Raw genomic sequence first — 12,415 nt, 5'->3', positions numbered from 1 at the left:
TTATCATCTCCTCTAACTCCGTCGCCTCTGATTCAGCCAAGGTTGCGGCGGTGAGAGATTGGCCCCAACCAACAAGCCGTAGGAAGCTGCAACAGTTCCTCGGCTTCGCTAATTTCTATAGGAGGTTCATTAAGGGCTACAGTCAGGTAGTTAGCCCCCTGACAGCCCTGACCTCTCCAAAAGTCCCCTTCACCTGGTCGGATCGGTGCGAAGCCGCGTTCAAGGAGTTGAAACGACGGTTCTCTACTGCGCCAGTTTTGGTGCAGCCCGACCCTAGCCGCCAGTTCGTGGTTGAAGTGGACGCCTCTGACTCAGGGATAGGAGCCGTGCTATCCCAGAGCGGAGAGACCGATAAGGTTCTTCACCCGTGTGCCTACTTTTCACGCAGGTTGACCCCGGCTGAACGGAACTATGACGTCGGCAATCGAGAACTCCTTGCGGTGAAAGAGGCTCTTGAGGAGTGGAGACACCTGTTGGAGGGAGCGTCTGTGCCATTCACGGTTTTCACTGACCATCGGAACCTGGAGTATATCAGGACCGCCAAGCGGCTGAACCCCAGGCAAGCCCGCTGGTCACTGTTCTTCGTGCGTTTTGACTTCCGGATCACCTATCGCCCCGGGACCAAGAACCAGAGGTCAGATGCCTTGTCCCGGGTACACGAAGAGGAGGTCAAAACCGCACTGTCGGATCCACCGGATCCCATCCTGCCTGAGTCCACTATCGTGGCCACCCTCACCTGGGACGTGGAGAAGATCGTCCGGGAGGCCCTGGCACGGAGTCCGGACCCAGGAACAGGACCGAAGAACCGTTTGGACGTCCCACCAGAGGCCAGAGCTGCAGTCTTGGACTTCTGTCACGGTTCCAAGCTCTCCTGTCATCCAGGGGTGCGAAGGACCGTGGCAGTTGTCCGGCAGCGCTTCTGGTGGGCGTCTATGGAGGCCGATGTCCGGGAGTACATCCAGGCCTGCACCACCTGTGCCAGGGGCAAGGCAGACCATAAAAGGTCCCAAGGACTTCTCCAGCCGCTACCTGTGCCTCATCGCCCCTGGTCCCACATCGGCCTGGATTTCGTCACGGGCCTCCCGCCGTCCCAGGGCAACACCACCATCTTCACGATAGTGGACCGATTCTCCAAGGTGGCCCACTTCGTGGCCCTCCCGAAGCTCCCAACAGCCCAGGAGACAGCAGACCTCCTGGTCCACCACGTCGTCCGTCTGCATGGGATACCCATCGACATCGTCTCTGATCATGGCTACTGTGAGCCTCTCGTCCGGGTATCATCCACAGACCAATGGACAAGCAGAACGGGCCAATCAGGAATTGGAGCAAGCTCTGCGCTGTGTGACGTCCGCACACCCGACGGCCTGGAGTAAACATCTGGCCTGGATCGAGTATGCACATAACAGCCAGGTGTCCTCTGCCACCGGCCTCTCCCCATTTGAGGTGTGTCTGGGGTATCAGCCCCCGTTGTTTCCCGTGGTGGAGGGAGAGGTCGGTGTGCCCTCGGTCCAGGCCCACCTGCAGAAGTGCCGTCGGGTGTGGTGCTCCGCCCGTTCTGCCTTGTTGAAGGCCCGGATGAGGGCGAAGACCCATGCAGACCGCTGGCGATCCCCGGCCCCTGCATACCAGCCCGGGCAGGAGGTGTGGCTTTCCACGAAGGACATCCCCCTCTAGGTGGACTCCCCGAAACTTAAGGACAGATATATCGGACCATTCAAGATCCTCAAAGTCCTCAGTCCTGCCGCAGTGAAGCTCCAATTCCCGGCTTCACTGCGGATCCACCCGGTTTTTCACGTGTCACGGATCAAACCTCACCACACCTCACCCCTCTGTGCTCCCGGACCGGCGCCGCCTCCTGCTCGGATCATCGACGGGGAGCCGGCTTGGACGGTGCGCCGGCTCCTGGACGTCCGTCGGATGGGCCGGGGGTTCCAGTACTTGGTGGACTGGGAGGGGTATGGACCCGAAGAACGCTCCTGGGTGAAGAGGAGCTTCATCCTGGATCCGGCCCTCCTGGCCGACTTCTACCACCGTCACCCGAACAAGCCTGGTCGAGGGGGGGGTCCTGTTGTGTGGGCCGCCAGAAGAGGAGGTACTGCTGGCCCACCACCAGTGGGCGCCCTGCCTGAAGTGCGGGTTTCAGGCACGAGAGGGCGCTGCCGCCACGGACACAGCCAGGGGTGACAGCTGTCACTCATTATCTCTTGACAGCTGTCACCCATCTACTCTACATCATCTCACTCCATAAAGACCAGACGTCATCTCCACCTCGTTGCCGAGATATCGTACTTCTTTGGAGGTAATAGACTCAGCCGTTTGTGTTTTGCAATATATCTGTATATTGTGAGTGTTTGCAGGAATACCGGTTCCTCTTTCTGTGGAAGCTGAGTGAGTGCAGGACGGCACTCTTTTCCCCTGAGGAATCACTGCGGTACGCTACAGAATATTGAGTGAGAGGTGGAGGTGGCATTCCCACCGTTGTTGTTACGGGGTGTACACACACCCACACTTGACTGTCTTTGTTCTTCGCCAGCAGTACCAGATCTGACAGTCGGGGACGGTGATCACCTGGGAATTCGGGACTTGGCGGCTCCAGTATTCACCAGGTTCGGTGGCGGCGGAAATCGTGTGGTTCCGGCTCTTCTCAGGACAGACATCTTCTATCCTTGAGCCTGCCCACATGTCACCTTTGTGGATTGACTGTAATCATATTCTGAGATTGTCTGTATGTTCGTTGTGCTCCTTCACAACATTACATTGTTATTTTTTTGGCTCATCTATTGACCGTTCATTTGCGCCCCCTGTTGTGGGTCCGTGTCACTACACTTTCACAACAGATTCTAGTTTTTACGGTTTGGGACTGAGGTTGGAATGTTGACAGAAATAACATGGGAGGAAGGAAAGTGTGGGATCAAGGACATGTTCAAGTTTGTGGACTTAAAGGAAGCCCAATGTAATGGCCACAAACAATGGGTTTACCATGGGGGGGTTGGGAGTAGTATTACTATGATAACATGGTTGAGTTTCCTCTGCAATGTTTGCTCACTTTTGTGATAATTACTACAATAATGCTTGATTGTTTTCCCAGTATTGACATGATGATATTAAACAGTAGTTGAATTCCTGTGCTGTTATAAAGATGATAAATGAAGGGACTGTCTTCCTAACAGGGTTATTCCACAGGGCGCTGGTCTACTACGGACACCCACAATCCAAGAGCAAGTGCAAAAACGGGATGAAACGTTAAGAAATTTGATCCTGATTACTGGTGCCGATGATGGTCATAACTACTACATATACCAAGTTTGTTCAAGAATAACAAAGATGGATCAAAAAGTTATTGTGATGCTGCAAAACATGCCCCAATTTTTTTTTTTTATGCAGAAACTGGAAGGAACGGCGCTCTGTGGAAGAATCCCATAAGAATCTGTAGATTGAAGCATTATTAACCTCGCTTGCTCGGTCTGTTTGGGGATATCAGACTGAGGAGTAAAAACAGAGGTTTATAAAAGCAAATAAACAGAATTACACAGCAATTTCATTCTCATTTCATTAACAGAAAGGCAACATTCAAAGGAGCTCTACTTCTGGAATATCAACAACTGTTGGACCAGATTTTAACCAAACTCACTAAACTTAAAGAAATGCGGTGTAACTTCTACCAGGAACACTCAGCTTTCAAACCTTTCTTTCAGTCGTGAGCAATAGGAAATATACACATTATTTTAAAATATCAATTCTAACTCGCTGCTCTGCTGCTTGCAGTTGCTGAACTGAAACACTACCCCCTCCACTCCACCAGTTGGTCCTTGCCTTACACCTGGGTTATGCTTCACCCTGGCAGCATTCGAGATCAACATACCTCTTCGCCCTTAGAACCAGAACCAGCCCTCAGAACCAGTACCTCACCCCAAAGACTGTTCCAACATTCTGTACAACATCACTGAGGATTAAATCTTAAACCATTTCTAGTCTCCTGGGCATGAAACTCTGGATATCATTTTGAGGTTATTTACTCAATCTGAACACACCTGAAATCATTACCAGATCATACCAGGGTGAAGAACCTCTGACGTGTGCTGATATTTTGTGATTCCTTTCGTTCAGACATATTATTACTGTGTGTTGTCTGCACGGACCTTCAGGGCATCTCTGAGTTTTATCTTTAACGGGAGCTGGCAGAGTGTGACTTGCAATAATGTGCTTCTGTCAAATTTAATAAATTACCAGGTGCAGCGCGGCATGCAGCCAGGGCACCGTGTTCCTGCTCAGAGTCTGAAACATCTCCAGGGCGGCGTGCACTTTGTCGCTCTGCTTATTTATGACCCCCTCTTTCTCTCTCACTTCTTTGCTTTGTTGGACTGTGTGTCACATTGATGACTGGACTCCGGACCTCCTCCACAGGAGTCAGACACAACAACCAACTGCTGACTGTAACATGCCTTTTGACTGTGACCATCAGATGAAAGCTTCAACAAAACCTGTGAGCGTTCGAGTTGTGTTCAGTTATGTATGAATTGGTGATGGAGTCTTGTTTAACACGCAAATTGATTTTTTTTCAACGTCAGCCTGTTCATGTGATGATGCCATTGCGATGATGTAGCAGCTCTCAGCCAATCAGCATCTGATTCAGTGGCTCCATCAGTAATCGTGACTATTTTACAGATAAAACAATGAATCAACTATTAAATTAATCAACAACTATTTGTTCTTTTTCTGATGCTTATCCAGTTCCTGGTCATAGTGGCAGCAAACCAAGCGGCTCATCCCACACTTCCCTATCCTCAGCCATGTTCTGTAACCCGAAGCGTTCTGAAAATGAACTGGAAACATAATCCCTCTCTAGGGAGACCAGGAAGGGGCATGATCATCAGATGTCCAAACCACCTCAGCTGGCTCCTTGCAGTGTGAAGAAGTAGTGGCTCTACTCAGAGTCCCTCCCAGATAGTTGAGCTTCTCACCCTGTCCAGGACTGTAAGCCCAAATACTCCACAGAGAAACCTCATTTTTGCCACTTGTATCCTCGATCTAATTTTGTCAGTCATCACCCAAAGTTCATGACGTGAGCAAGGATAGGCATGTACATCGACTAATAAATTAAGAGTCTCGCCTTCTGACTCAGTTCCTTCTTCACCACGACGGTCCAGTACAGTGTCTGTAAAACACCAGTTGTTGTCCCAGTCCATCTGTTGAGCTCACACTCCAATCGACAACTATTGTGATTTTTTTTTTTAAATATCCAAATTCTTTTGTCTCCGCTTCTTAAAAGTGAATATTTTCTGGTTTTATTTTACTTGCTGCTTAAACTCCTATCTATCAGTAAATATCGGGGTAACACTGATTAACATCTGTAACCATTTTGTGACATTTTAATTGAGAAATCGATTAAGAAAACAATCAGTAGACTAACTGGTGACACAGAGCAGGTTTGCAAAAGCGCAACTGGCTGCGCACGCTGGTGAATATGGCACTGACGTGCAGCATTGCTGTCGGCCTTGTGGCAGGCTAAAGCGATGAAACGGCACAATTCAACTTTTCAGCACCACTTGGTTCTATCATAACATGACACCTTTAAGTGTACAGAAACAGACTATAAAGTTCAGTTCAGAGAAACAAAATCAGCTGAATCAACATAATCAGCTTTTATTTTTCATTGTTGCATATGGTAATATTTTACAAGTGCATATATAACCGAATAAATAAGCAGTATTTCATTAAAATAAATAATTTCATTGAATACAAAACAGCCTGCATTCGGAACATGCTTTGAAAGGCATCAAGGGCTTAGAATAATTATTGCACACTTTCTGTAAATCCTACAAAACTTCATTTCACTTCTTAAATAGTGTGTTTGTCTGCTATATGATATATTTAACTGAAATTTCTGATCCAGACAATCAATGATTTATAAAGGAAAATCATGGAAATCATCGGGGGCCCAAACTTTTACATACAACTGTACTGCTACAACAATATATCTGTAATTATTTTCAGTGATAATCTTTCATATAAAGCAGTAAATCCTGAATAATTTAAGTGCAGTTATTCTGGGAAGGCAAATATGTGCGAGCTAACAGCTCCTGCATTTTAAAAGTGCCATCTTTGGCTCTGTGATATATTTTATTGTATTTACGAGGTCTATTAGAAAAGTATCCGACCTTATTATTTTTTAAAAAACCATATGGATTTGAATCACGTGTGATTACATCAGCCAAGCTTGAACCCTCGTGGGCATGCAAGAGTTTTTTCACGCCTGTCGGTGATGTCATTCGCCTGTGAGCACGCCTTGTGGGAGGAGTGGTCCAGCCCCCTCGTCGGAATTCCTTTGTCTGAGAAGTTGCTGAGAGACTGGCGCTGTGCTTCATCAAAATTTTTTCCAAAACTGTGAGGCACATCCGAGTGGACACCATTCGACAAATTAAGCTGGTTTTCGATGAAAATTTTAACAGCTGATGAGAGATTTTGGATTGTTTCTATTGTTGTAAGGACTTCCCACGGAGCGGGACGTTGCGCAGCACTCCGAGGTGACATTGTCATCCTGTTTCAAGCTGAAAACCTCCAAATTTAAGCCTCTGTTGACCCGGGACGTTGTGAGAGAACAGAGAACTTTCAGAAGAGGTCGGAATCAGCAGTTTATCCGGACATTCCACTGTTAAAGATTTTTTTAATGAAAGACGTGCGGACGGATTGGCGCGTCGGCTCGCAGCTGGCACAGCGCGCCCGCCACAGGAAAAACACCCTCCGTTGGAAGCCTTAAGGACAAGTTGGAACATACCCTGCTGTTAAACAATTTCTCAGATACTCACTCAACTGAAAGCCACCAAAAGCCGCCTGGATTTTACAAATGGCTATCAACACGGAGGTGTTTTTCCTGTGGCGGGTGCGCTGCGCTGGCTGCGAGCCGACGCGCCAATCTGTCCGCACGTCTTTCATTAAAAAAATCTCCTTTAACAGTGGAATGTCCGGATAAACTGCTGATTCCGACCTCTTCTAAAAGTTCTCTGTTCTCTCACGACGTCCTGGGTCAACAGAGGCTTAAATTTGGAGGTTTTCAGCTTGAAACAGGATGACGACGTCGCCTCAGAGCACTGCGCGACGTCCCGCTCTGTGGGAAGTCCTTAAAGCGATAGAAACAATCCAAAATCTCTCATCAGCCGTTAAAATTTTCACCGAAAACCAGCTTAATTTGTTGAATGGTGTCCACTCGGATGTGCCTCACAGTTTTGGAAAAAATTTTGATGAAGCACAGCGCCAGTCTCAGCAACTTCTCAGACAAAGGAATTCCGACGAGGGGCTGGACCACTCCTCCCACAAGGCGTGCTCACAGGCGAATGATATCACCGACAGGCGTGGAAAAACTCACGCATGCGCACGAAGGTTCAAGCATGTCTGATGTAAAAACATATTGAATCAAATCCATATAGTTTTAAAAAAAAAAAATAAAAAGGTAGGATACTTTTCTAATAGACCTCGTATATTTAGCACAGAAGAGAACACAAGTAAAGTATGTCAACACTGACATCTACTGGCTACTTTGAGAAGCTGCATTTATCAGTACAGTACCTGGAATTGTTTCAGCTGGTTCTCAAATTAAACCATGTTTTCAGAAGCACCACTTTATAAATCATTTATATTCAGCAGTTACAGCAAGTTTACAACTTCAGCATTTAAGTTACCTGAAATTTAAGTTTGCATCTTACACAAGAGAAAGAAAACTAATGTACGACTGCATGAGGTAAGATATTAATGTTGGTGGTTAAACAGTCTCCAGTGAGTGAACGTGTGACGTCACAGGAATTAGTAAATAAACAAAAACACACACTATATAAAAAAACCCAGATAATGAATCAACTATTAAATTAAACAGCAACTATTTTCAGAATTGATTAATCATTTTAAATGCAATATTTTCCCGAGTATAAGTCTTGTTTTGGTTTTTTACTGGTATGGAGGGTCGTGCGACTTATACGAGTACAATGAAACATCACATTCAATATTCACAGTAATAATTACGAGTATGTATGTCAAACTTTCACAGGAATCAAAGCACTCAAAAATTCTAATAACAAAAGAATAAATGTCGATAATAACAATAAAGGACAACAATGCACAAAAATCCCAATTTAAAGAGCTGAAAATACAGGAAAAAAGGTGTGACTTATACTCTGAAATATATGGTAGTTTTTGATTTGTTTTGTGTTTTTAAAAAAAGTCCATATTTTGTGATAGCTTCTTAAATGTCAATAGTTTCTGGTTTCATTACTTCTCTCACACGATAACATGAATATCTTTGGGTTGTGGTCATCTTGGCTTTGAGGAGCCACTCATCAACATTTTTCACCATTTGCTGACATTTTATGGACCAAACAACTAAACGATTTACAAATGTTGATTAAAAGGAACAAAGTGCAAAAACAGCTGATTGAGGTCACGTTGACTCTTTTTGATTGGTTCCTCTGTTGATTTGGAGAAATATTTGGTACCTTTTACGTCGTATAAACAACATTGCTTTCTGTGGCGTTTCAAATAAATAACGCACAACAAAGTACTAACTTGATCACCTGATCACCTCAACTTCAGTTTTTGACCAAATGATCAAACACACAGATAATCAGATCGTCGTTCACATTTTAAATATGTTTAAGGCCTTTTTGTTTTGACAGTGTTGTTCGCAATTCACATTTTAATAACGTTGATTTAATTCAAAAACAGTTTTGGTTCCACCTTTATTCTTTCATGTAAAATCCAGTGACAAAATGTGTCCCTCAGTCATCCCTCAAACCTTAAACCAAACTGACAAACTTTACTTTCTGTTAAAATCCAAACATTATAATGCCAGCTTATTTCTGAAATGTGTTCCAAAATAACAGCTCATTTTAATGACAAGAACATATTTATTTGGGGGAAATCCATAATGAATATATTCTTTTCTTTTTAAAGCCATCTGCAGAAGGTTTTGAAATGACTGGAAATGACCTTTGACCTCACGTGATGCGCGTACACAGGATCACAGTTTTCAGTTCCACAATGTCGACTCTGCCTTGAATTAAACGATGTGTGTTTACTTTGTTTCACAACAAAAACAATGTCATAGGACTAAAAATGTGATGATTTGGGGTTCTGCTTTGCAGATTATAGATAACAAAGGTGTTCCTTTGAAACAACATTCTGATACCACCTCTGAGAACGCTGTGGACAAATTAGCAGAGGCCGACTGATACTGACTTTTTGGGGAACAGATACTAGGGAGTAGAAAATGTACAATGTTAATATATCTGCTGATATATATGTAAAAAATGCAGTGGATCATTTCATTATCAAACACTTACGCAAAAGAAGTTTCATTGATGTTTTTTACAGTTTAAACATAACCAACACCCAACCAACATACGTCACGCTTCGCTCAGTGTTTGCATAAAACAGACTTCTCGTCTAAATTGTTTCTGCTGACCGGGCGTCATAGTGGCTGTAAAACATCACTCTGATTGAACATGAATGGTAGATGGTCCCTTTTCCTCTGTCTCTTGAAGCTAATGTCACTAAGGGGTGATGGGGGTCCCAGCCATGCTTGACAGCATTTAAAATAATGCTGTCAGTGCGCCCTCTGCTGGACATATCATGTAATGATCATTTCCAACAGCCAAAGTGATTTTCTGCATTGTTAATTCGATAAAATAAGAGTTTCCATATTGGCAAAAAATAATGCTAATACTGATATGTTCCTGAAAGGCTCAAATTGGCCAGTATTGTTCTGTCAGCCGGTATATCAGTTGGGCTCTACAAATTAATCCAAGTCAACATAAGTACTCTAACATTTCCTTGAGCTGACCTTAATGAACTATTTTTCTTTTTAAGCAGCATGCCGGTGTTCTCTCCACCCCAATGAACAGATACAAACATCCTCAATCGATTAACATACATAAATAGAACATTCACTTATCTTCATATTGCATCTGCTGGGTAAACTGCCCATTTCTGACAGTTGATGCTACCTCAGCTATTTTCCACCTTGACTGCTGATATCAAACTTCACATTCTGTGCTTTCATCAGGATGCTGCGTGAGGGAAGTGATGGAACAGGTGTTGCCCAATTGGTACTTTCCATTCCTGGTCTCCTCTGCCTGATTGTCCAGCCTTTCATTATTCCTTCCATTCTTTCCATCAAACTCGGCAGTGATCTCAGCTAGTGTTTTGCCCTTAGTCTCTGGCAGAGTGAAGCCCAAAAATAAAGAAGACACCAAACATACAGCTAAGAAGGGCAGGAAACAGAAGTTTCCCAGGCTGCTGACAATGAATGGGAACAACATTCCAACGAAGAACAAGCTAATCCACATTAGGGAGCCGGCAACCATGTATGCTGCTGGTCTAGCTGCATGATCAAAGATCTCAGCTGGTAGGATCCCCGTCACCCCTGCAGGGCCGAGGCCAAAGCTAAGGATGTAGGCGAAGACACATGCCATGCTGAGATAGGGCATACCTGTCACCCCTCGGCTCTGGAGTACGAGCGCGATGGTGAAGACCACTGACCAGCAAGACATCAGCGTGTATCCACCCAGCAAAAGGTACCTGCGACCCACATGTTCAATCAGCAGATTACTGAGTAAGGAAGCAGTGAACTCAGATGCCCCTGTCCCGATGGTGGCATACTGGATTTTGGATGGGGGGATCCCTGCTTCGAGAAAGATATATGAAGCATAGAAGTAGATGGAGTCATTGCCACAGAGCATCATGGCACTGCTGGCAGCCATTACAGTTCTTAGCTGGCATCGCATGTCACGATCCTTAAACAGGGACCAGGGCGTCTTGCGAGAAGCAGAGGATCCAGATATAAATGCTGCAGACTTTAGCTGGTCTTGCTCATGAAGCAACTCCTGCATTTCCATGACAGGAACCTGCCCACCACGAAGCCTCCTGAGCACCTGGACGCAGGCATCTCTATCGCCCCGGTCGATCAGTAAATATCTTGGGCTTTCAGGCAACCAGGGTAGCGTAAGCAGCTGGATAATCCCTGGCAAAGCATTGCTAGCAAGTAAGTACGGCCAAAGCGGTTCAGTGCCCAACACCTCAGTGAGTCCGACAACCTGACCCAAGAAAATCCCAAATGCTGTGAAAACAGCAGAGGAAAAGGCAACAGCGCCTCGGAGATGTTTGGGGGCGCTTTCTCCAAAGTACATAGGCTGGATGTTCATACTGACACCTGAGTTGATTCCCACTAGAAACCGTGCAAGGATGATCATCTCAAAGGCATTTGCCAGCCGACTGGTCAACACCAGCACGGCGCCAGCAAACAAGAAGGCATTGTTAATCAGCAGCGAGGTCTTCCGACCAAAGTGGACTGCCATTGGACCCGCGATCAAGGCCCCCAGCAAACCACCCAGAGAGAAGGCTGACACAATGAAAGTCCATATGAGCGTCACCTGCGGGGTGTCTAAGCCCGCTCCCCAACGCTCCAGGTAGGTGTCATTGATGAAGGTCTGGATGTAGGTGGTGGGAGCGTTGATGATGGAGAGGTTGTACCCGTACTCAAAGGTGCCTCCAATAGCAGCACAGCACACAGTCAGAGCCAGAACTGTGGCACGTCCACCAGATGCCTCCGCTGAGGGATCGCGGCCTCCAGATGTCACCTGCATCCTGAGATGAGACCTTCTCTCCATCTGATACTGTCCACGAATACCAAAAGGTTCTTTTTGCTAGTTCTAGCTTGAATAGTTCATTAAATGTTTAACAGCCTCACACAAACTATAGTTTTGACTATAGGTCGACTAAACCACAAACAGGTTCTCGATATTCAGCTGGAACACTGAAAGAGAAACTGATCTACTGCAGAAACCGGTCCAGTTTCTGACGTTTTTTTATGCCCTCAGTTTTGGCTGTCAGGACAAACTGGCGCAAATCAGCCACTGCAGTTGCACATATGACCACTGCATTTACGTAACCCAGGGGTGCATCCAGGAGAGAGATGGGGAGGGGAGAATCCATTCACCAACCCCGCCACCCCACCCCCCCAAACAATGGGAAAGATATACACGCACGCGCACACACACACACACACACACACATATATATATATATATATATATATATATATATATATATATATATATATATATATATATATTAATTTACTTCATATCAGGTCAGATAGAGACCAAACACAGAGAAAATAAAATGTAATGTAAATGTAAATTGTCAAATTAATGCAAGAAAATGACGTCCTGCCCCAAATCATAGTTACACACGTACAAGCGTGCTCGTAAAGGTTTTCTAGCTAAAAGCCCTAAAAGAGGAGTGTGTACACAAAACTCTCTGCACCATATTATAACACTGCTAATAATAATAATGCAAAGTTATATTTATATAGTGCTTTAGGCAGGGACGTGACCAAGTGGGCAGTGCACTTGGTTTCAGTGCGGCA

The 12,415-nt window shown here is 45.3% G+C and overlaps 1 protein-coding gene across 1 annotated transcript; it reads right to left on the bottom strand.

Moving 5' to 3' along the window:
- Nucleotides 1–7,481: 7,481 nt before the first annotated feature.
- LOC117531353 (solute carrier family 2, facilitated glucose transporter member 11-like) lies at nucleotides 7,482–11,782 on the bottom strand. Its single transcript, XM_034194430.1, has one exon. It carries the CDS (start codon nucleotides 11,652–11,654, stop codon nucleotides 10,023–10,025), a length of 1,632 nt encoding a protein of 543 aa, XP_034050321.1. The 5' UTR covers nucleotides 11,655–11,782; the 3' UTR covers nucleotides 7,482–10,022.
- Between the last annotated feature and the right edge of the window lie 633 nt (nucleotides 11,783–12,415).

The sequence above is a fragment of the Thalassophryne amazonica genome, chromosome 18, assembly GCF_902500255.1.
Source record: "Thalassophryne amazonica chromosome 18, fThaAma1.1, whole genome shotgun sequence".
Classification (NCBI taxonomy): domain Eukaryota; kingdom Metazoa; phylum Chordata; class Actinopteri; order Batrachoidiformes; family Batrachoididae; genus Thalassophryne; species Thalassophryne amazonica.
Note: the sequence above shows the minus strand (reverse complement) of the source record. Positions and strands in the feature narration are given on the sequence as shown.